The sequence below is a fragment of the Lacerta agilis genome, chromosome 11 (assembly GCF_009819535.1).
Source record: "Lacerta agilis isolate rLacAgi1 chromosome 11, rLacAgi1.pri, whole genome shotgun sequence".
Taxonomy (NCBI): domain Eukaryota; kingdom Metazoa; phylum Chordata; class Lepidosauria; order Squamata; family Lacertidae; genus Lacerta; species Lacerta agilis.
Genome location: NC_046322.1, coordinates 26,872,677 through 26,897,005, shown reverse-complemented (window position 1 = coordinate 26,897,005; position 24,329 = coordinate 26,872,677). Strand labels below are relative to the sequence as shown.

The 24,329-nt window shown below is 41.6% G+C and overlaps 2 protein-coding genes across 3 annotated transcripts in view; both read right to left on the bottom strand.

The window, feature by feature from the left end:
- ARSB (arylsulfatase B) overlaps window positions 1–9,139 on the bottom strand; it is a 66,165-nt gene extending 57,026 nt beyond the window's left edge. The window contains exon 1 of one of the 2 annotated variants that reach the window (XM_033164170.1): window positions 8,798–9,139. In XM_033164170.1, coding sequence (XP_033020061.1) covers window positions 8,798–9,079 — 282 coding nt within the window. In that variant the 5' untranslated portion in view covers window positions 9,080–9,139. The remainder of the gene's footprint in view (window positions 1–8,797) is intronic. The other variant, XM_033164169.1, reaches the window with a different exon arrangement.
- A 4,421-nt stretch (window positions 9,140–13,560) lies between these two features.
- The window catches only part of DMGDH (dimethylglycine dehydrogenase), a 45,184-nt gene continuing 34,415 nt past the window's right edge, over window positions 13,561–24,329 (bottom strand). Inside the window, 3 exon segments of the mRNA XM_033163945.1 lie at window positions 13,561–14,516; window positions 15,728–15,766; window positions 15,769–15,870. Coding sequence (XP_033019836.1) covers window positions 14,301–14,516; window positions 15,728–15,766; window positions 15,769–15,870 — 357 coding nt within the window. The 3' untranslated portion in view covers window positions 13,561–14,300.

The following is a 24,329-nucleotide window of genomic DNA, read 5'->3' as shown; positions in this document are numbered from 1 at the left end:
GACATCACATCATATGATCACAGATGGGCACAGTTTGCTTCAAATGGTGTTAACAACTGTCAGGGGATTGTCCCAGGCTCAGCACAGGGTGGTGGAAGGGCTCTCGGGATGATACAGAGAGCCTCAGTCCCACCTGACCAGTAGCACTTCCTCTTCCAGCAGGGGAGACAGCAATGTCTCCAGTAGGGAGGAGGAGGCAGCCAAGGGAACTGAGAGCCGAGGCTCTGGGGATGTTGGAGAGACCCTGCACTCCCCTCAGGTAGAGGGAGAGGAGAAAGACACGCCATTTCCGTTGCCCCAAATACGTAGAATGGTGAAACGAAAAGAGGGGAGGCGGGGATTTCATATACCGAAGCTCTTATGTTGGGGTCAGAACCGGAAGAGGCCACTCCCAGATTCTGCAGACGGTTGATACAGACATGAACTTTTTACTTCCGGCGGCGACGCCATTGCGGGTGGTTGTGGGCTGCTTCGGCTGCGAGGCGCCCAGTCCATCCCGGGGGTTTGGAGCCCCGCTACCGCAAAGCGGGGCTCCGGTGGGGTGCGGGAAGAGCGTCCCGCACCCTGGGCTCCCCGGCTGTGCCCGTTGTGGCTCCGAACCCTTCCCTCGCTCCCCCTGTAAAGGGGGAGTGGGGGTGAAGGGACGACGGAGCCGGGCTATAGGGGACATGCCCCAACCGGGATGTAAATGCGGCGGCAAAGCCTGTGATGAGCGTCTAAGTTCTACCTGTCTTTAATGAATTGAAAGAACCCGGTGGTTGTGAGTATTTGACTGATTTTGATTGACTTTTATATCTTTGGAACGATCCGGGGGGAAGAGGAAAAGGAGCCTGCCTCCCTCCCTTCGGGAGAGAAAGAAAACAACCAGTTTGAGTGACTGCTGCTACAATAATGGATACAAAGTGTTTGGAATTTGAAAACTGAGACTGCTGAGATTTCCCTTTGGGGATTAAGTGGGCAGAAAATATCTCCTTTTAAAGTTTTGATCTTTACACTCTGGCTTCAGAAAAAATGGCGATGGGAAGTTTGGACTGATGTGGGAAACAATTGAAACAAAGGAAGGAAGAGACAGGAACTGAAATTTGACACTCACCCTCTCCTCCAAAATGCTGGACTTCGTGTTTGAACTTGTTTTGAACTCTGGTCTAAAGGAGGAAGAAATGTTTGCTGTCTTGAGGCTGGAACTGCTTAATCGGAAATTGCAAGTCTTGAGTGGGATTATAAATAAAAAGAACTTACTTTCCACAGAGGAGGCTTTTCAAAAGTTTTACACAATGGAAGCAAACCTTGGCAAAGAGTTAAAAGGGGTACTTGAAGGATGGTCTGAAATGGCTGGGCGACTCCGGGAAAAGGAACCGTTTTCTGGGGGTGGCAGCCCCGGAACGGGAAAATTTACAATATCCAGACCCCGAGGTGGGAGCTCGGGGGAATGGGACATGGAATTAAGATATCTACAAGAAGAAGAAGTATGGTACAAAGAAACGGAGGAGCCTAGAAATGATGTGATGTGTACCCTGAAACTTGATGCAAGGTCTGTTGTGAATACTGCCTGGATCTGTGGACATTTGGTAAAAGAAGACATCTCGAGGATTGGTTCCGGCGAAAGACAGAGAAAGACAATGGACAGAGGGGGGGTGGGATGAAGTACTAAATGTAAAATTCAAATGGTCTGCTATGGTATCTGAAATCGGAGAGTGAAGTTTGTTAATTATAAGTTTATTTTGAATAAGTAAGGGGATATTGGATTTTAAGTTAAAGCAGCATGATAATGGACAGAAGAAATAAGTTTAGTTTTTATAAGAATATTTTGTTAAGATTTACGATATAATAGGATGATGAAGATAATTGTGTTATCTTTAATTTAAGTTAAATTCTTTTTTATAGAGAAAAGGTGTTAAGAAAGTAAAATATGGATTTAAAACCGAAGGTGAAAAGGCAGGGGAAGTCAAACGTCAAGATTCGGAAATAGAAATTTTTTTTTGCTAGGTATATAAACAAGAAGAAGAATCCTGGCATTATGTGTATTTGTAATTGTTTTGTATTTGTAGGTGTGGGTCTGGGTTTGTGTTGTATTATGAAAATGCTAATAAATTCTTCTAAAAAAAAAAAAGATACAGACATGAACTTTTAAGCTCTGCACAGCTTTTAAGCTTTATGCACAATAAAACTACTAAAGGAACGGCTGGAGTTTTGCCTGGTTACTCATCCAAGGACCTTATAACAACTAAATTAGACCTGAGGTATAGTGGCTCCCCCATGTTGCTGTAGGGCTATCACTGCTTTCAGTCATGAAGAGGGAATGAATTTTTGTGGCCTTCCTAAAGTTGGAATCTGATTATTATCGAAAACAGAATCTCATGATCATCAAATCTGTCACATGCAGGACTATTAAAACATTCTGTTCCCTAACACTTTGCATTCAACTCCTCCATCAAAAGCCACGTACACCTGTACAACATTACAACATACACTTGTGAAATGTTTTGTGCTTCTCTCAAAGTCCTCCCCAAAGTTGCAAGCTTCAATTAAATGCAAAATCTGTTTCCAGCTTCCGAACCACAAACCACAGAAATGACAAATACTTGTATCTCATTTTTCCAGTCATGGTTTCATTAAGCTATTTTGGAAGGCAGTTCTTAAAAGAGGAATACCAAATGTATCATAATTAGCCAAAATTATATCATCTAGCAAAATGAGGAGATTTTTGCCAGCCAAACATAATAATCAGAAGAGCCAGTGAGCTTGAAGATTACCCAAATGGAGGATACTAGCTGGCTTTAGAAACAAAGAAACAAGGGAGCTACTGAAACTGAACATAAACATAAAATGGAAATATAATCTGAAAAGAAAATTCACTGTTATTGCCAGAAAGCCCAAATGCATTATTTGACTTCCTTTACAGATGACCCACCAACCATCTAGAGACAGCAAAGATGAGTTTCATAAACAGCCAGATTTATTAAAAATTCTAAAGAAAGCAAAGCATCAATTTACATATCTTTGCGTGCCTCTCTCAAGTAAAAACCACTGTCAAATATGTATTGCACATAATGCGTTATATATATTTTTTTAAAAAAAAACCCACTATGGAGGTGCTCTAGTCTTCTGGTTTTATTATACGGTACTTGTGAGAAGGTTAATATGAAAATCTTCAAAACTGTCACATGCAACTCTGAACGGTGATCTAACAACAGATTTATGATCAAGTGTAAGGAAGGAATAGCAGAGGACTAACATCAATAAGATCACAGGATTAATCTTTCTTTAGGTGATTTTTTTTTAAATGGCTATGAATTGGGAACCAAGCAAGACATATTTTCCATTGGGCTCTTTTCATGTAAGAAATAGTATTTTAAAATGTTTCAAAATCGTCAACTGTTCCCCGCAAATTCTGTAGCCTGCCCTACCAGCAATGGAAATGGAGTGCCGTTTGCTAGGGAGGGTGAAAAGCACCTGGCAGCAGGTTTTCATGGGCAACTGACAGGAGCAGTCAGTATCACTTGCCAATGCAGTAAAATATAAATTTCCATTTCTGATTGGAAAGCAGATGGCCAGGCTGAATTGACATAGGTGGCTTCCTTTCAGGAAATAAAAAGGTCTGAAAATATATATGAAACTATAGGGCAGTTTTAGTAAGACGGGGGGGGGTGATCAACAGAGAAATGGCTAACACCCCAGACTGTTTTTTACTACTAATATTTTAATTTAGCTCCCCCCCCCTTTTATATCAACACAACCAAAACGAAGAGGTGAACTAAAGAGAGAGAGAGAGAGCACACAAAGGCTCCTTAGACGGAGGAGAGAGAGACCCCTGTTCTTACCTTGTGCTCAATCCCCAGGTTTTCAATTTATGGACAGACTGGCTGAAACAGCAAGAGCTCAAACTAGCCATGTGCTAAAAGGACAAAAGGAGAGCCTTGTTGGATCAAGCCAAATGTCTATTTAGTCAAGCCTCCCATTCTCACTGTGACCACTAGATGCTCATGGGAAGAATATTCAGGTATAAAGCATCCAGCTCATGTGATGTGAGAGGCTAACACCGGGCGGAGTGGAGGTGGGGGCCACCCCAGAGGATCAACCCCAAAAGGAAGACACCAAATGGATCTGTCTCTTTGGGGAAATCACAAGGTTTTGTTGACCTGTTGTTTTAAGCTAGACTTATATAAAAACTATGGAGTTATATAACTCCACATTTTTCTACAACTACCTAGCTTATATGAATTGTGTAGAATTTTTATTATCTGCTGGTGGGGAAACTAGTGGAGGGAGAATGGAAATTGCTTCATGTTCCAGGTGAGGACCTGTTGCCATTGATCTCGTTCCTCTGGGTGGGAGACAGGAAGGAAATGAGTGTTGTATGCCAGGTTTGTAGCACATTTCTATTCTTTCTTCTTCAGGCTCTGGCTATTATAATATGGGTTTCATGCATATTTTGTCTGCTATCTTCAGGAAGATAGAATTGGTTTCTACCCCAAGGGAGAGCCTGTTGCTAGAATCTGTCCCCCTGTGTGAGAGACAGGAATTAAATGTGTACATCATAGGTGAGCAAGATTAGGAGCTTTTTTTCTGTTTCATGCTGCAGGGCTGATTGGTGTTGCTAATATATATATATCCAACATGATTGATTTATTTTGTGGTTTTTGCTATTTTATATCATTTTTATTCTGTTACTGCATTTATTATATTTTATTGCCTATTTCTTTTCTGTTAGGGAGCGTCCCCTGTTTGTTAATGTTTTGTTCTTGTTGTGAGCCGGTTTGAGCTCCACTTGGCTGTTGGATGGAAAAGCAGCATGCAAATATTAAAGTGGGACCTGGGTGTAACAGCTCTCTCCCCAACTGTGATTCCTTGCAACTAGTGTTCAGAGGCATCATGCTTCAAAGAGTGGACATAGAACACAGAACATCCTTGTGAAGAAACCACTACCCCATACTTAAAACAAAAGAGGAAATAAAATTGCCCTCTGGGTCCCCATTAGGAAATATGAGTTGACCACCTTTCTTTTCAGCCTGGGAGCAAATCAGGAAGGTAATCTGTGCCCTCCAGGGCTCAATATACCAGCTCTCCTTCCCTTGCTATCGTAGCAATGGCCACTAGCTATTGTTACAAAAGCAGAAGTCTAAGGCATCTCCACGTATCATGAAATAACTGGTTCACCAAAGCCCAGTCAGGGTGGAATAGGCTGGGGTCACAGCAGCGGCAGATGAAGATCAAAGGGCCAGAAGCAGAAGACATGGTCTAAGGCAAGCAATCTGCATTGTTCCCAGTCTGATTAGGTAATCCAAGGAAGCTGAAGCAAAGGGTATGTAGAACCAGCCAGGCCCCTATTGATTTCTCAGGTCACCCAGTCATGACTGGTGAAAAAAGCTGCATATCCAGTATCAGGAACGATAGGGCTGCTGCAGAACATTTTCCCAAATGTCCCAGTAGCAGAGTCTCTGATGGCTTACAACAGGCACCCCCAAACTCAGCCCTCCATATGTTTTGGGACTACAATTCCCATCATCCCTGGCCACTGGTCCTGTTAGCTAGGGATGATGGGAGTTATAGTCCCAAAACATCTGGAGGGCCAAGTTTGGGGGTGCCTGGTTTACAAGGTCCTACCAGGACAGCTCCTATCTAGAAAATATTTTGTTTTTAAAACCTACTGAAGTAGGAAAAATACAGGAGCAGATAAAGAGAACATCTGGTCAAATATTTAGCCTCTGGCTATTATCTTCTTCAAAGGCTGTAAAGGGTGAGGAACGGCAGGGAGAAAAGCAAAGTAGGTTATGGATCACAGATAAAACAAAACACAATTTGTGAAAGGCCTACCGTATATCTAAAAGAAATAACTGCATAATGAATTGAGCAAATGAGTTTTAAAAAGAGAAACATGTATTACATTCATTCCTTTATGAAAATAACAGTAAGGCACCTGTACTAAGAATGGTGAATTATATCTACTAAAGATCAGGGCGAGAGCGGGGAAGGAAGTGGCTTTGTGGTCAGACTTGAAGATGGGTACACTGCTGGCGTTTTCACGACATGCCTGCAAAACCCTTTGCAGGGGTGGGGAACTCACACTGTGTCCCTGAGTTGCAATATTAGCAAAGTAAGACAAATATTTGAGAAATAGCAACTTAGTACTCATGAATACATTTTTTAAAAGCAACGTTGTATCGCATGTTAACTATTACCTGTTCCTGTATCTGCTACACTTGGATCTGAATTTGCAGCTGCAAAGCAATTGGATAACCCTTGCAATATATGTGTGTGTGTGTGTGTGTGTGTGTGTGTGTGTATATATATATATATATATATATTGACGTATGGGCTAATAAACCCCAAAAGTTGGGGGGAAAGCAACAGAAGCTCCACAGCACAGATAGTTCCAAATAGTAAAAGTTGTGCATGCATCTACCTACCAATCAGATGCTGACATCTAGCTCAGCACTAGCTTCATTGACTGTTGGAGACTTTCCAGCATTTCAGACAGGGAACTCCCTGAGTCCTGCCTAGAAATACCGGGGACTGAACTTGGACTATTCTGCAAGCAGAGCAGATGCTCTAATATTGAGCTACAGGCCCATCCTAAGCTATAGAGCTTTCCAGCGTATGAAAGAGATGGGCCATAGTTTAAGTTCCCCTTTTCTCAAATTGGTCATTGATAAATGAATTAACTGCAAGTAGCATACAGAGTCCTAACTATGAACAACTCTATTGCCATAAGAAATCAAAGGCTCCAATCCTTCTTTGTGTGTCAATCTGTCAATCCATAGCTAATGCTGCCAGGACCATATGTTTGGAGAAGGCAGGGGGCTGGAATCAACCTCCTTCATCACCAGTCAAATGACTATTTGCGCCAACCATCTTAATCAGGCTTATGTTCTCAATTTATAGGTGGGCTTGCAATCTTGTATAAGGAAGGGTGTGCTTTAAACAATATTCATTGCCCTGTTTTGAACATAACACTAGGGCATGTTTTATTAAACCCTGGCACAGCATTATGTGTGAACACTGCCCAGCAGCTGAACTTTGGTTTGTCTATTGCCTACAAAACCATGATCTGAAACCACAGTTGTTGGCTCATAGCTTGGTTTCTTTTTAACATGGCAAACTGAGCACCTTTCCTTAACTACAATTTATATGACCACCCAAGCTCACCAAACTACAAAGGCAAACTACAAAGACAGGAGGCCGGAGCAGCTGGAAAACTGGCTAACAGTAGCAGCTGGAAAACAAACCAAACTTTGAAGACTTTTGGTTTGTTTGATAATCTGTGGGGCAACTCATGGTTTGTAAAACAAAGCAGGACTTCAGCATGGTTTATCATTACATCCAAATGAAGCCACCTCTGAATTGCGGCAGCTTTTTGGGGTCCCAGGCAGGGGGCTTTCACATCAGTTGCTTCCTGATTCTTTTAACTAAAGAAGACAGGGATTGAACCGGGGACCTTGTGGATGCAAAGCATGCCCTCTGTCACTTAACTAAAGTTCCTCCTCACTGCTGCTAAAAAATGAGATGCAGTCCCAGAACTAATTCTCCAGGTTGCCTAACAACAGCTTGAGGGAGAGCCTGTGGTAGGACTGGCTAACAGTAGCATCTGCTTGTGTAAGCAGTTTCCGTTGCCAGCAGGATAGGGTAAAGGAGCGTGAGTGTTGCAGCACCTTAGAATTCAATCGGTTTGCTACAATATGGACTTCTGCAAGAAATGCCACCAGTTGCACAATTTCTTTTGCTTTCTCCCTGTACCCCTGCCCGAAATCCAAACACCAGGCTTCCTAGCGGAGTGATTGGCACACGTCCACTTTATGAGATTATCCCAGAATCATAGGCAGCAGGAAACACCCACAAATAGAAAGTCAGTTAGATCTGAGGCAGCCGCTGAAACTTGAGGAGAGAAGGCTCAGTTTTAATCAGCTGTTTCCTTTCTCAGCTCTGCTGATAAAATGTTTCATTCATGATGCTGCGAAAGGGCCTTTATGGCCCCTCCTTCCCTTAAAAATATACTGTATGTTGTGCACTGGAAAACGCTGCTTGCTGATATGCAAAAATAAAGTACAGTACATTCGTTATTACAAGTTGCTTTCCCTTACAGAAGTTTACACAATCCTGCCCTCTTACTGAAATTGCATATTAAACAGCCACTAGAGGTCTCCCCAAACCAGATAATTGGACCTAACGGTCAGGGGTCCCTACCTTTTACATACCGTATCTTTGCACTAGGAAAACAACACTAGGAATTCGTCGTGCATTTTTGCAAGATATATCATTGGCCTAAGGTTTACAGGGCATACGGGCCAGAACATTGGCCCTCTCAATGTTAAGCGCTAATAACTTTTACAACGGGCAAAGAAAACCAGAAAACACGTTGCCCAGAAATATGACCCCCAGGGCCAAACCTCAACCTTATTTCAGATGTTCAGTCAGCTCTGATAGGAAACTGGCCCGATTCGTTTGACTGTAGCTCGTCACGTTGCTGGACAGACACAAACACACGTGACGCGCTACACGAATGAAGAGCTCTCATGATTTGGGCGTGACTTTCAAATCAGACAAAAAAAAAATACATATCCCTGATAACTAAGATGGGTCAATACGCAAAGACCTCAGCAGTTCCTAAGTTTTAGAAACCACTCATTTGAATTGCAACCACGAGGGCTAGAAAGTTAGGCTTACGTGAATCCACCGACGGCAACGAAAAGATGCCGGGGCGGGAAGACAGAAGCACCTCAGCCACAGTTTCTATATGTCCCTCCCTCAGTGTGAGCCCTTCGCGTGGGCAAGTCCAATCCCGCCGCGTTTTCCCGCCTACCTGGTACCTGCCGGTGAGCAGCTGGCTGCGCGACGGGGTGCACAGCGGCTGCGTGTAGTAGCTCTCCAGGCGCACGCCGCCCGCCCCCAGCGCGTCCAGGGTCGGGGTGCTGATCTCGGAGCCGTGCCAGCTGACGTCGCCCCAGCCCAGGTCGTCGGCCAACACGAACACCAAGTTGACGGGCCGCCGAGGCGGAGCGCTCGGGCACATGCGCGCCAAGCACAGAAGCAGCAGCAGCAGCCCCGGGGGCGAGCAGCGCCCGAACACCAACCGCTGGAGCATCCCTAAGTCCTCCGCCAGCCTCAGCAGGAACTAACAGCGGAGGAAGGGCACAGGGACCTGCAAGTCTGCCTCCGAGGGCAAATGGCCCGCCCACCTTGGAGGCAGCCAATCAGAGTCAGCTCCGCCACCCCGGAGCGAAATGAAACAGGAACCACCAGCCTGTCAGTCTCCCTCTCCTCCCCATCCTGCGTCTGTCCAGAGGGCTTAAAGAAGTACATAGCAATACATGATCCGTGGTTAGGGGTGGAAGGGGATGACCCAGGGAAGACCTACAGCTGCCTCATCCTTCTGGTGCCTTCCCTAGGCTTATGATAATGTTCCATTCTCTTGTTAATTGTGCTGGTTAAAACGTGCATCTCATAAATGCGCTTCCTTTAGTTCTATTTTGAAATCTTGTAAGGGAATGTTTCAGCTGAAGTGCAAGAGCCATAAAAAAGAAACCATCTGGTAAAAAATGGAAATATTAAAGCAGAACTCAGCAGTATTATTCTATGAATGGCCTTGCGACCCAATCCTTTGCCTTAGCCCAGGGGTCAGCAGGGGGCTGGTCCACTGTCCCTCAAACCTTGTGGGGGGGGCAGACTATACTGTATTCTGAAAAGAAAATATGAACGAATTCCTATGCCCCAGAGATGCATTTTAAATAAAAGCACACATTCTACTCCCAAACTGTGGGAGGCAGTGAAAGATAGGCACGCCTGGCGTGCTCTGGTCCATGGGGTCACGAAAAGTCGGACACGACTGAACAACAACAACAACACATTCTACTCACGTAAAAACACGCTGATTCAGTGGGCCAGATTTAAAAGGCGATTGGGCCAGATCTGGCCCCCGGGCCTTAGTTTGCCTACCCATGCCTTAGCCACTGTGCTGAGCTGCAGTGTTAGGAGTTAAGATTACAGGTCCTACTGGAAACCATGACTGTTGGCTGGGGAGCCCAAGGCTACCAGGACAGTTAAAGGCAAAACCTGTAATTCAGGCTTAGGTAAATCTACTGAATGCAAATGGGTGAAGGAGGGAAGCTGTAACTTAAGTGTGCTCTGGACATCCTGAACCCATGTCGAGAACAGCAGAAATGGAATAATAACAAGGTTTATTATTGTAGAAAACACTAAACTAGCAGGTGCTTGTCTTATATGGATCTGGTGTTTATAAAGCTGGCTTAGAAGCATAGGAATCTTATTTTATTTTAATCATTTGTATTCTGTTTTACATTGCATGGGGAAAGAAAATCTCTAAGCGGTTTACAACATCAAATACAAATATTACAAAATACTAGAAAAGAACATTACAAATAACAATCATACACAGAAATGTAATAAAGATCCACATTTAAAGCAGCACCATTAACAGTGAAACAAAATATCAACATCAGTAAACATTACAAGTAAAAAATCAAAGACAAAAGTACAATCAGAATTCACATATCAAAGCATCATTTGCTAAGCAAAATAACTAAGGAGGGAGCTGTGCCTATACTTTCTTTCACAATAGCATCTCCCCAAAATAGCACACTCCCACATGCAAATCTTAATCTCAACCATTTCCACCAACCACACCCTTAACACACTTTATCTCCAGCCAACCGCTTGTCACAAAGTGCATTTCTCGTTTGTGAAGAATCTATGGCAGCATTAAACATCTTGAGACCCGGATCATTCGCCTACCTCCACCCACGTCAGTACAATGCCAAAGAAACAGAAACATACCTAGCCACTTCCTTCTTGCCTTACTCTTTACTGATTCAGTCACTTGCTTATAGGCAACTTTTTGGAAGCAAAAAATATGATTTCAATTGCCACCTAATAATGCATTGCTCATTTTCTTCTACTAGATTGATAAATTCATCAATACAAAGTGGGTGGCAGCCTCCAAGTACCCTCTGGGGTACTTTCTTCAGGGTTGACAGTCCACCACCCACCCAATAGTCTGCCAAACTGCAGCAGCACTTTTATCTGATCTGTGGGCTATGATGCAAGTGAGTTAGTCTGAGCTACTTGTATTTACTGTAGAATGCTCTAGGAGTCTGGGGCCTCAAATTTGCTTGCTGTTCTCCTATCTTGTTCTGTGATGCTCCTCACTACACTAGGCCTATTGGACCTGGAAACCTGACAGCTAGGGATCTGACACTACTGTAGATAATGTATTAATCAGAGGCTATTTTGATGAGACTGCACTATAATTGTATTGTATAGTACAGTATATAAAAATAATTCCTTGTGGGGTTAGCTGTGCTGCCCAGTGTAACCCTTCTTACTGAAATATTTGTAAACTTGAACCAGGCATAGGCAAACTCGGTCCTCCAGATGTTTTTGAGACTACAAGTCCCATCATCCCTGACCTCTGGTCCTGTTAGCTAGGGCTGATGGGAGTTGTAGTCCCAAAACATCTGGAGGGCAGAGTTTGCCTATGCCTGCCTTAAACTTTAGGAAACCGGTTGAGAGAAAAAAGTAAGGTCCCTGCATATTCTTGCTTTAACTTGTGTCAGTTAGTGTGCAACAAGTTAAGTAATCTAGGCATGTCAACAACATTTCTCAAGGATAACTGCTAGAGCTGCCTTTCTTACAAAACCTCTGAATTACAATCTCCACCTGCTTAAAAAAATTGGCGACATGAAAACATGAACAAGGGCTTTTAAAAAGCTATATTGCTTTGAAAGGAAAAAGTATCTGAACTTTAATAATGCAAGGAACAAAAATATATGATATTCATCAGGAATTGCAAACATGTATGAACATACATTTTGTGATTATTCAGTGAGTGAAATCACACCAATAAATAATTAATATAAAAGGCCTGATCTACACGCAAATATATCCTTAATTATATTCTCCCCTTTTAAGAGGCTTTAATTGTAAACTGCTTTGGGAGCCAATCCCGGCATGTTATAGATATAATAAATAAATAATCTGTAAAGGACTCCACAAAGCACAGGCTTTAATCTGGGATAGGGTGTGCATGCGTAGGGTGTGCATGCGTACCTCCCGTGGTAGCATCTATTCAAAGTGATGTGTGCAAGCTACTCATGCTCCAAGAGCAAGTAGCCCACTCATGTGGTGTAGTAAAGACCAGTACCACCATGACAACCTTCTCCAACATTGTGCCCTCCAGATGTTTTGCACTAAAGGTCCCATCAACCCCAGGTCACATGGCCATATTGGCTGGGGCTGATGGAAGCCTCAAAATTCTGGAGGGCAGCAGGTTGGGGATGAGTACACTATGGGATACCTCCGGTTCCACATAAAGGCTGGACAAGCACCTAGCTGCAAGGGGTAGGTGGAGAGGTGAAAGTTTTCCCTTTGTTCACAGTTTTACAAATGAGTTCTATAGATAATGAGGCAGGAGAGAAATTGTGCCCTGTGTTTATATATTTTTGTTTCTACATAAAATATGCTCAATTCTAATCCTTTTTAACATCTAAAAGAATGTATTGGCAAACTAAGATGTAAAAAGTGATTGATTACAAACAATGTCATCTTAAAAAAAACCAACCCAGATCCTGTCATAGTTGAACAAAATAGGCCCAAATAATATAAAGTATAAGAGAATAATTTTGAAATGGATTTTTCTCTCTCACTCCAGCTAGCACTATGGGCAATCCTGTCAGCTTCTATATTTTATTGTGACCTGCTTTGTAAACAGATACATTGTAATGTCAGCTTGCATTAAATCATTGGAAATAATAGGTGCTCATTATTCAAACTGTGTTTCTACTGGCACGTCTTATTTATGCGTCAGCTTCTTTGCTGAAGGAATTAGATGTATCAGTTACTGTGGAAGATTCTGCACTTTTGAGCAATTTTTGTTTAAGTGACCTTTAAATAGGACAGTGAAAATTTAGTGTTGAATAGTGTGAGCAGGGACACAGAATCGTTTTAAAAGTTAGCATTAGGATTCATTAGGTTTATGAAAAGAAAAAATTATGGCTTAAGTATGAAATTAATAATCAATGTTTAATGGATTTGGTATCCAGCACAGGCTATTCAACCAAGGCAGATAGATTTTTCTGGAAGGGCTAGCCCATCAGCCATGAAGTTTCAAATGAGAGATTTGTGTTGTACAGGTGTTCAAAGAAACACAGAAACACACACACACAGAAACACACACACACACACACACACACACAGATTCCCTATTTTCTGATATAGATCACCATCTATCTAGGAATCTAGACCCCTGTGGTGTCATTGGTTTTTTCTCCAATTCACTTTCCCAATTTAATCCTAAAAAATAAAATAAGAAATAGCCCAAATGGTCTGAACCAACTAGCTCTTTTACAAATAGGAATTTCCGTTTCTCATCCCCCCTCCCTATTTTAAATTTAGCTCTATGAGTTCCACAACAATTCACCATTTTTCATATTTTCCCTAGAAGATTCGACAGTTATTTATTGTGAATTTCTCCTAATGTATACATATGTGTATGCAATTTTCCCTAATATGCACAATTTGGCAAAGCAATTTCCCCTAATATAATGTATGTTTATTCTCACAGATATATGCATTTTTATACACACTTAACCTTAGTATATGCATTTTTGTACACACAATTTGGTTGGGGAAAATGCCCCCAAAATTGGAGAATTATTAATTTCAAATGATAGCTATATTTGGGTTTGTGCAGTGTTTCAGAAAGTGCAAATGAGATAAGTTCACCTTTAAATACAAAATGAATTGAATTTCTCCCCCATCCTTATATGCAATGCAAGTTCAAAATCATTTGGGAGGTGAAACTGTCTTCTAAGTAATTTCTGATTGGTCACCTAGACCCTTGCTTCAGATATGGAACTTATTTCACCACTGTGCCAACCTAGCTAGGAGGCTGATTTTCACTGCTTTCAAATTCACATCAATTCATGGGCTTATAGCCTCAGTACTTGGTTCTCCTTTGTGATCAGATCATCATTTCTACAAAGATTTGCTACATGCTCTGTAGCCCAGGACTCCTGCCATTTGCTCGATCATACTGCAACAATCCCATATTTTTTTTACAACACAGTCAAGACTGTTGCTGCTGCTATTTACTGACTTGGTGTATATTATTTGCAAGAACTAATATGTATAAGTAACAGTGGTTTCTTAAATTGTTCCTTATTCTTATTGATTAGTAAACGTAAAATATTATTTTGTTGCATATTTCATGTGTATTTTGCATTCAACTCAAATGAAATATGCTAATCAAGTATTGACTCTTAATATTGAGGAATTAAACGCCTGCCTGTTTATATCTTAGCACTTCCACCCTTCTTCTGAAGCCGTGTTCTTGTTGGCTCAGTCATAACCAATGGTTCCTGGATAATAGTTGCTTGATAATTTTTGCCTAGTAGTTCAACTTCCAGTTTCTGTCCAACTTTACTGAGTTCCACAGGGACATATGCAAAAGCCAGACTCTGCTGAGTGCTGTAGCTGTAACATCCAGATGTGGTGTTGCCAATAACCTGAAAATTTACCCAAATATCACAAAGGTTTTAGTGCATGGAACCCTACACAATTGATGTAGGCTGTATTATTCAATAAAACAGCCAGTATGTTAGAACATCAAACACTTGACTGCTTCAACCAAAAAAAGGCTGGGAACGTCTCAACACAGAGAATAATTTGTGCCCTGTTCTTGAGTAGCAACATAGCTCGACTGCTGCATACAAACCTACCCTACAAACTTACACTGAAGCATAAATATATATCACATTCCTCAAGTAATAAATACAGTTTTTAGAATATTCCCCACTCTAAAGAAATAACTTTCATTTATATAAATGAAAGATATTGATATGGATACATGCAGATGGATCTAAAAAGTGACTTAACATTGTAATAAATTTTCCATTTCTAATTTCTGAGAGATATTAAATTAAATCATACTCAGAGTAGACACATTGCAACCACTTGAGTTATTAAAGTCCATTGATCTGAATGCATCTCAAAGCATTAATTCTCTTCGGAAATTTGACACCTGAAGGTGGCACAATCTTTGTGTGAACACAGGTCTTCGACTTTTTGCACCTGGAACCCTCCTTTAACCCAAAAATGCAACTGAGGACCCACTTCTTAATTTATTTATTTTTTACCATACATTTGTATGAAGGTAGTGCTACTATTGTGACCTACTTAGGTCAGAATGCGTTTTCTCCCTGCTTTCCTGTTTCCTCCCAGCCTCTCTTTCCCTCCTGAATTATAAGCTGTGTCCAATTTCAGCAGGCTGTCTTATCTTGGCTGCCTGAAAGCCGGGTGGACTGGAGTCCTGATTCTGTTTCAAAGTGGGGGGGGGGAGCACAGAGTACATCAGGACAGTCCTCACCCAGTCCTTTACATAATCTTTGGGTCCAAGTTGCTTAGAGCTCTGAGAATTAACACAAGAACCTTGAACCTGGCCCAGTAACAAATCATTTTGTTGTGAGAAGCCCAGCAGAGGACTATGAGAACTGCCACTGCTAGAAATTGCAAAGGGGTGGCAATTTTTAATCTGTTATAGCAAAATAAAAACATATGTCATTACACATGTGTGTATTTCCTTGCGCAAACATATCCTGGTGTTTGCAACACTTTTAAACTGTATGCAAACTATCGTTTGTTTGTTTGAAATATGGATGGGAGCACAATATGTTCTAAAAAACTTTGCTTCAGTTTCTTGAAACAAAATCTATGCTACTTGCCTGTTATTATACCAGACACTTTCATTTCCCTCTGCTTCGGATCAACATTATCCGTTTTCAAGGTGAGATACACAAGTTGCCGTTCAAGCCCCTTTTCTTTAATCTGCTTCAGTGCTTGCTTTCCTATGAAGTCTGCTGGCTGGGAAAAAAAAGATAATGATGATAAATGATTAGTCAGGCTCTGTGACAGGGTTATGGATGCAAGCATTTAAATTTGCCTTCACTTGTTTTTTCCATCCATTATGAAGCTTTAGATAAAAGTAAAAATTAAATTAAACCGTTGGGCTTCTTGATGTTATTTCACCTTGCTTACAATGTGGGTATGTTCAGTATTTTACCTCATATTTGTCTACATTTGTAACCTTTAAGCGCTATACATTCTGATTATATACCTTAAAAAATATTATACTGAAAATAGCTCAAGCTTCCTCTTGGCTACTTAACGTGGGGAAGTAGCAGCAGAGACATTTATAGAAAACTATTGCAAGAAATCCCACAGCCCACTTCCTCTGCCTCCCAATCCCACAAAAGATAGCAACAGCAGACATTTGTCTGGTAAACTACTTTGTGCATTCCAAAGCTATGGGGGTAGCTCATGCTATGTGCAAATACTTTGCATGCAGAAAACCCCAGGCTTGCCTGAAGTATCTCTCTCAAGTAAAAAGACGTGAAGTAACAGTTTATTGCCACTGCCCCAGCTTCAATATTGCCACTGCCCAGCTTCATATAAGAAAAGGAAACAGGGAGTGTGTGTTTTTGGCAGGCAGCAAACCACACATGGAGTGGTCCAGGATATGTACGCAGATTTTCCTGAAAAATGCTTGCAGACAGTTGATGTGCTGGAACAATCCTAAGTGGCCTTCCTCCACAGGAGTCCACTTCCCTCAAGAAAGTCAGTACTGAACTTTCCTGCCGTGTCCCTCAAGCCCAGAAGACAATATGCAAAGGGGGGGGGGGCTTTGGTCTGCAGACCTAATTAACCAGCCAGGTTTCTCATTTGGCTTGCAAGGCCACTTTTACCGGTGTGGGCAGGTAAGGGTGGGGCTCAGCCAAAACAGTTGTTTGCAGGTATCTGCAAAGCCCTAAGGCTGCAGAAAATAACATTATAAAAGGGGTTTCTGAAGATCTGGCAATCAGCTGATTTGTCAAATCTTCAGAAGCGCAGGTCAAAGCACTGCACAAAGAGTGTTTTGAGAGATTCTTTGCCTTTGGGGGCAAAATAGGATAAGCTGTGGGATGCGGGTTAAACCACAGAGCCTAGGGCTTGCCGATCAGAAGGTCGACGGTTCAGATCCCCGCAACAGTGTGAGCTCCCGTTGCTCGGTCCTTCTCCTGCCAACCTAGCAGTTCGAAAGCACCGTCAAAGTGCAAGTAGATAATAGGTACCACTCCAGTGGGAAGGTAAATGGTGTTTCCGTGCACTGCTCTGGTTCTCCAGAAGTGGCTTAGTTATGCTGGCCACATGACCCGGAAGCTGTATGCCGGCTCCCTCGGCCAATAAAGTGAGGTGAGCGCCACAACCCCAGAGTCATCCGTGACTGGACCTAATGGTCAGGGGTCCCTTTACCTTTAACTTTACCTAGGATCTGTTGACCTGTCAAACTTGGCCCACAAGGGATGAAGGAAATAACAATCTGGTCTGCCAGGCTAGAAAGTTTCCTTACCCCTGTTTTAAAACATGTTGCCCTTCTACTTGCCAATTAATTTGCTAGCAATTAAACTAGGACACTATGCTATTGCAATCCATGTGCCACTTTTCCTACTCACACTTGTGAGCAGGCATGGGCAGCATGCTGCTTGAACAGGCACAATTTATTTCTTGTCCTTAGTGTCTCCTTTTCCTTTGCTGTCCTTCCATATACCATGAATGTATTAATAGAGGTAGAGAGAAGATGAGAGACAATGAAGGGCAAACCAAAACACGAGCCACCAGAGAGATAGCAGTGCAGACATACCCTTATAGAAAATGGCAATCAGGCTTTGCCAATTAAAAGCAGCAATCCATAGTACACCAGATGACATCATTGAGTGCACTATTGCTTTTGGTTTGACTCCAGTTATTTTCAGGAGATACAATGGAAAGTGGGGGGGGGGGGCAAAATAATGTGAATCTGACAATTTACATTTGTTGTCTCTTGGCATTTCTTATCTGCAGCCAGTAGTTCTGTGCATTGCTTCTCCATGTTCTAGTGAAACTGTCCTTAAAAGCCCATGCATTTGAATACTTGCAAGCTCCCCCATGCTTCCTCTTCAACATTATTCACTTGACTCCCATAAATCCATCATTTATAAATGGAAAACACAGTTTGCATGAAGGTTAATGCAGCAGTCATAATTGGAGCCTTGAGTATGACCTGGTAACAGATGTGAATTGCTTTAATGGGTCACTTCTAGATTAATTGCATAGAAGGTAGTTAACTCCTGTGAATATAAACAGGGCAACAGCTAGAGTAATTTTGATTTGCTTTAGCCTTAAAAAAAAACAACCCTCACAAATTAATTTGTGAAAGAAAATTTCATGTGTGTTATATTTAGTTCTAAGAAAGAAAAGGATGGTTCAAACCACATTTACCAGATATTATACAACAGCTAAATCAATGATCAAGAAACATTTTAGTTTATGTGCTATATTTTTTCTGAAATAGTTGTTTAGTGAAGACAAAGACATGTTTATATTACAATATGAAAAAAGCTTTTAGAATATTTCCTTTCCTATTGACAGTAAAAGAGAAGCATAGCTTTAATTAATATACTTTCTCTATGTATTTCTTTTACTGAATTTCTTTATTTTTCCATATTCCACTGTGGAGGTTCTGGACTTTTGCTATACTTTATGTTAAGATAATCTTCCAAAAATTGTTTTGTAGTAGTTTTTACCACTGTAGCCTATGCTTTTTTCTTTAAAAAAATGTTTATGGTTACTCTCATTTTGACTCAAGAAATAACAATTTTATAGTTCAAATCAAGAAAATAAATACAGTAATGGACAAAGGTACAAAGATTCACAAAATGTTTAGGGGTATGTGTACCCCCATGAAAAAAGCACTGACTATACCAAATGAAACTATACAACTTAGACTTAAAATAATGTTCACTGTGTATATACCCCAATCTCCTTCATTCACTTTAAAATCATGCACGAGGAACTAAAATCCCAACATAGGGATATGATTCATATGTCATGTTATTTCCAGAAGGAAAATGTGTTAGTGTACTGTAGTTCAGTCTACATGTGCAGTATCAGCGAGAGACTCTTCATGCATGAATTCAACAAAGGGCGATAAAAGTGGAGCAAATAAACAAGTACTGTACAAAATTGCAATCCTGCAGGAGCTTCTCTTGCACAAGGGAGAAACAGTACTAGAAGAGTACTCCCATTACTTTCAATAAAGCTCATGTATGATAAAGGCTGGCTTTCCAATTGCACAGGGAGCCTTTCTTTGTGCCCATGTGTTGGGGGGGGAGGGTGTCGCAGAAAACAACTTGTGATTGGATTCCTCCTAGCCATCTTTCTCAGATTCAACTGAAATGGTTTTTTTTAAAGGGCGAGCAATCTCCCTCTTGAGGATCCAGCTAGCGTTTTTCTAGCCTGCCCATCGCTACCTACTCTCTTTAATATAACATTATGTAACATAAATTGAAGTAAATTAGTGCAAGATTTCTCTGGACCCAGTGTTAGCTGCTGGTTGATGGGATAAGGAAGAAAAATTACCTGGGCCCAGTACTGGCAGAACTGATCATAGAGTTTTTGCAACCCTGTGAGGTATATTTCTTGTTGTCCCTGCATGGGAGGTTTGTTGTTTTCAGGTAGGATCCTTAAAAGTGAAGAAGTTGCAGTGGGCTTCTGCAGGCACGAGCCATTCCATCTCAAGGGTGATGACAGAATTGTGCCCTAATGGTGGCAGGGCAGTAGCCACCTAAACACAGTGGTCACCTGTAGCTGCTTCCTGGGCTGAGCCAAGCATCATTGCAACTCATGAGTTGTCCACTTGTTCTGTGAAGCTGTACCCAACAAGAGTTGTGGCCATTATAATACTCTTTGTGGGATAAGGCCTCTTGCTTACTTGTGTGTAGGTACATGCACTTACACACACACACCATACCTCCTGAATGCCCTGGAAAAACAGGACATCCCAGTTTTTTTGCACAAGATCTTGACGACCATTTTGGGTGCCATGCTCTAGTGCTGCACGGTGCAGATCATGTGACTCGCCTGGTACTACATCCCAGACACACATTCTAGTTTGGTGCTTGAAAAGTTGGCTAGTATGACACCCCTCTCTGACTTTTGCATGGCTAGAATGGGCCCTACATATCCTTTTGATTCTGGCAACTCTCTGAGCACTGGCCTGTGGTCCCTGGTATGTTTCCCACAAGAAAATATGAGCCTCAAGCTGATAAAACTCCACACCTCTGTTCTATGCCCTAAAAGGCTACCTAATAGAGTAATGGAGCCAAAAGCAACAAATTATATAGACAACCTATTTTGGCTGAAATCTTTTTTTTGGACTAAAATATAATCCTTAAGTAAACAATAAAGGTAAAGGACCCCTGACAGTTAAGTCCAGTCGCGAATGACTCTGGGTTGTAGCACTCATCTTGCTTTACTGGCCGAGGGAGCCGATGTTTGTCTGCAGACAGTTTTTCCGGGTTATGTTGCCAGCATGACTAAGCCGCTTCTTGCAAAACCAGAGCAGTGCACGGAAATGCCGTTTACTTTCCTGCCGGAGCGATACCTATTTATCTACTTGCACTTTGATGTGCTTTCAAACTGCTAGGTTGGCAGGAGCTGGGACCGAACAACGGGAGCTCACCCCGTCTCAGGGATTTGAACTTCCGACCTTCTGATCGGCAAGCCTTAGGCTCTGTGGTTTAGACCATAGCGCCACCCCCGTCCCTTAAGTAAACAATACATTTCAAATAACAAGACACCTTCAATACACATATAAATCACTGTCATGGTTGTAACTGTATGGATTTTGGCACCAATCCACACACTTGCATGCTGATTTCCACTTCACTTTCTCAAATAATGCACATAAGCAAACTGATGTCCACTTGTACACCCACAGGTTGTAATGTCCAATCACTCAGCTAAATGACTTTTGTCATCTGTAGAGACGGCATACTTTGCTCAATGTGTCAACCACTTTCTGTGGGACTTGGAAAACTGAGTTTGCCACAATAGCATTTTATAAAATTAAGGCTCAACAATTTGCTGAATAAGTGCTTCTTCTGTTGGTAGCATTGCACTTCTTTACCTTTCTGAATGGAGCAAATGAACAGAATATGAATTGAATGTGTCTTCCTGGTAGGTTCATACATCAGGTGTGTAAGACACTTCAAATCAGGTGGACATCGGGTATATAAGGTACTGCAAACTGAGACTGGAGGTGGAGACTTTTAACAGGTCTTCCAAACAGTCTTGGAAGCTAGCTTGTGGTATCATGCCCCAAGGTGGCATGAAAGCCCAACTGTCCATCTCTTCCTTAATCATGCCATTCCATTTGTGCTTGGCAACTTATAATTCATATAATTTGACATGAAGAAGAGGAAGAGTTTGGATTTGATATCCTGCTTTTCACTACCTGAAGGGGTCTCAAAGCGGCTAACATTCTCCTTTCCCTTCCTTCCCCACACAAACACTCTGTGAGGTGAGTGGGGCTGAGAGACTTCAAAGAAGTCCCAAGGTCACCCAGCAGTTGCATGTGGAGGAGCGGAGACAGGAACCCGGTTCCCCAGATTACAAGTGTACCACATGACTGGTTTCATCTATAGCTCACTGTTGAGATGAGGTTAGAAGGCCATCAGTAGCAATAAAGAATCTCTATCGCTCCTTGTGACAATGACTCTGTTACTGGTATGTCCTCCAGACCCTTCCTCAGACAGATGCACAATCATATGGGTGGTTGAGGTGGTCTGTGTTTCTTCCAACTGATGAAGCATCATAACCATCATGATCACCACTGACACTGTCTGTGTCACTATGTTATGCTTGCTGCAGCAGTTCTCTTCTGAGGAAGAGAACAAGTGAGGCCTTGTTTTCCTTGGATTTGATTAATGTTCTCCATTGCACAGGCAATATGCTGTCCCTGCTACTAATGTCAACTCTCATTTCCTTCCTTTCCCAATTTGACACTTTACCATAAGGTTTTTGATTGATGGGTCTTTGCAGCAGTCAGCACAATACCAACCCTGCTGCAAGTTTCCTTGAAATTGTTCATGATATTCACCACAAAAGCATCCAAAAAGTCCAAAAAAAGTCACTGCATCCTTGGCTTTCACTATGGCTGCAAAGCCTTGCCCATTCTATGTATAGCCTACCGATCCCCAATAGCTGAGGGCTGACTCTGACCAAGTTATTCAATTCAGATTTTTTTTTTAAAATGAAAACACCTGAAAAATGCCAGTTGATAAATATTAATGTCAGAAACACAGAGACTGATGTAATTAATCTTCATATAACTTCCATCAGTGAAAATGGATTTTCTGATCAAGGAAGTGGTTCTCTAAAAATAACAACCTACTTTTTAGCAGGTCTAGTTACTGACACTTTGATTCCTTAATCAAAACAGCAACACACCCATACTTCTATATTACACACAAAACCTCATGGTTTTTTATGGTTGAAAGAGTGGATTTTATTAGAAAACCATGAATTATTAGATCTGGAAGGTTACGGAAACAAATTTGGTTGTTTGGTTGTAAAATAAAAGTACATAAATTTAGCAGTCACATTATTAAAAAAAAATCCCTATTGAAAATATGGGGAAAGCATAAAAGACTCCTAGAACCCAAAACCCCTAAATGGTTATCTCCTATTGAAATCATGTGTGCGCTGCTCTGGTTCACCAGTAGTGACTTAGTCATGCTGGCCACATGACCCGAAACTGCATATATGGTTGCTTACCTGTAATAACTGCTGTACTTTTAAAAATCAATGATATGAAAAGTCTCAAAATAATTTATACTTTGACAAAAAAAGTAATGAAGACTAAGGTTAAAAGATAAAGGGACCCCTGACCATTAAGTCCAGTCATGGACGACTGTGGGATTGCGGCGCTCATCTCACTTTACTGGCTGAGGGAGCCGGCGTATAGCTTTCGGTCATGTGGCCAGCATGACTAAGCCACTACTGGTGAACCAGAGCAGTGCACAGAAATGCCGTTTACCTTCCCACCGGAGCGGTACCTATTTATCTACTTACACTTGATGTGCTTTCGAACTGTTAGTTGGGCAGGAGTAGGGACCGAACAACAGGAGCCCACCTCATCTCAGGGATTTTAACCGCCAACCTTCTGATTGGCAAGCCCTAGGCTCTGTGGGCTTGTCACAGCGTCCCACAAACGTTTGAAGTCAGTGAGACTCCCTTCTGAGTAAACAAGCATGGGATACAGTTGCACTGTTGCAATTCTTCACATAAGGCTTAATTGGCTAGGAAAGTGCATTCCAAGGTTTTGTGGTGTTTTAAAGTCCCAAAAATGTCTATTGTCAAAATGGAGTAGCAATAAAACCAGCCTGACTTTCTAGTGTGAGCATACCTGTATGTGGCAGAATACAAAGACTCCAGTCAAAGTACTGTCCTTCCATTTATGTCTAAGGTTTCTTTTATGAGCAAATTGTATAAAAGGTTCTGATTCCCAAATTATTTTTTTTTAAAAATTCTTTATTTAAACTATTTAGCCTGCTTTTTAGACCTGAGAAGCTTTCAAAGTGACTTACAAAAGATTTGCTCAATTAAACTTTCATTCAAGTGTGGTACCAGGAACAGAAAGATAGTATCCCTATGGTGCCATGATTCTTTTCAGGTGGCATTTCCTTCCCTCATCCTTGTACTTCCTTTGTACTGATCTTTGGCCTCTACCTACTGGGTAACAGAGTCCATTCTGATCCTCTGAGGCAAGGAAGTGGGGCTGCTTAGTAGGAGTATTAGTCTGTTCGTCATTTGCTTTCACTCTATATCATACCTGAAGAGATTCACCTGAGTATTTGTGGATCAAATTGTTACAGCAGGTGCCTTCTACGGTGTAACACATGGTATATTCTCCTATACGCTGTATTCGTTTATAGGAAACATTCTCAGTAGCAATTGCTATTATAATTTTTAAATGAAGTGTGCAGATGTGTAGATAGAAACTCCCAAATTGTGAGTTTGTTTTCTTATCCAGTCAGAAAAATAAAAGGAGTTAATTAAGGACAATGATGTTTGGGTCCCTTGGAACTAAATATTATAATTCAATCTGTCAATAAGACATGCAAACACCTTTTAATGGCACAATTTATTGGGTAAATCTCTTATGAATCCTGGAATGGATCCAAATTATATACACAAAGCTATTCAACTGAGTATGAGAGGATCAACATCTGCTGCAATCTGCTTTAACCAGCACCTTACTGCACACAGGAGCCATGCCTGTGCAATATTTTGAAATTAATTATTCTTCATTGGCCATTCCTGAATAATTCCAGGACAGCCTTCCAAATTAAATTCCCTTGACATGTAAACACAGAAAAGTCTTTTTTTGCCCCTAGAGACAACTAGTATTTGACAGACTTCCTATCCTGAACTGTTCCACCCAGGCACATTCTTTTTCTAAG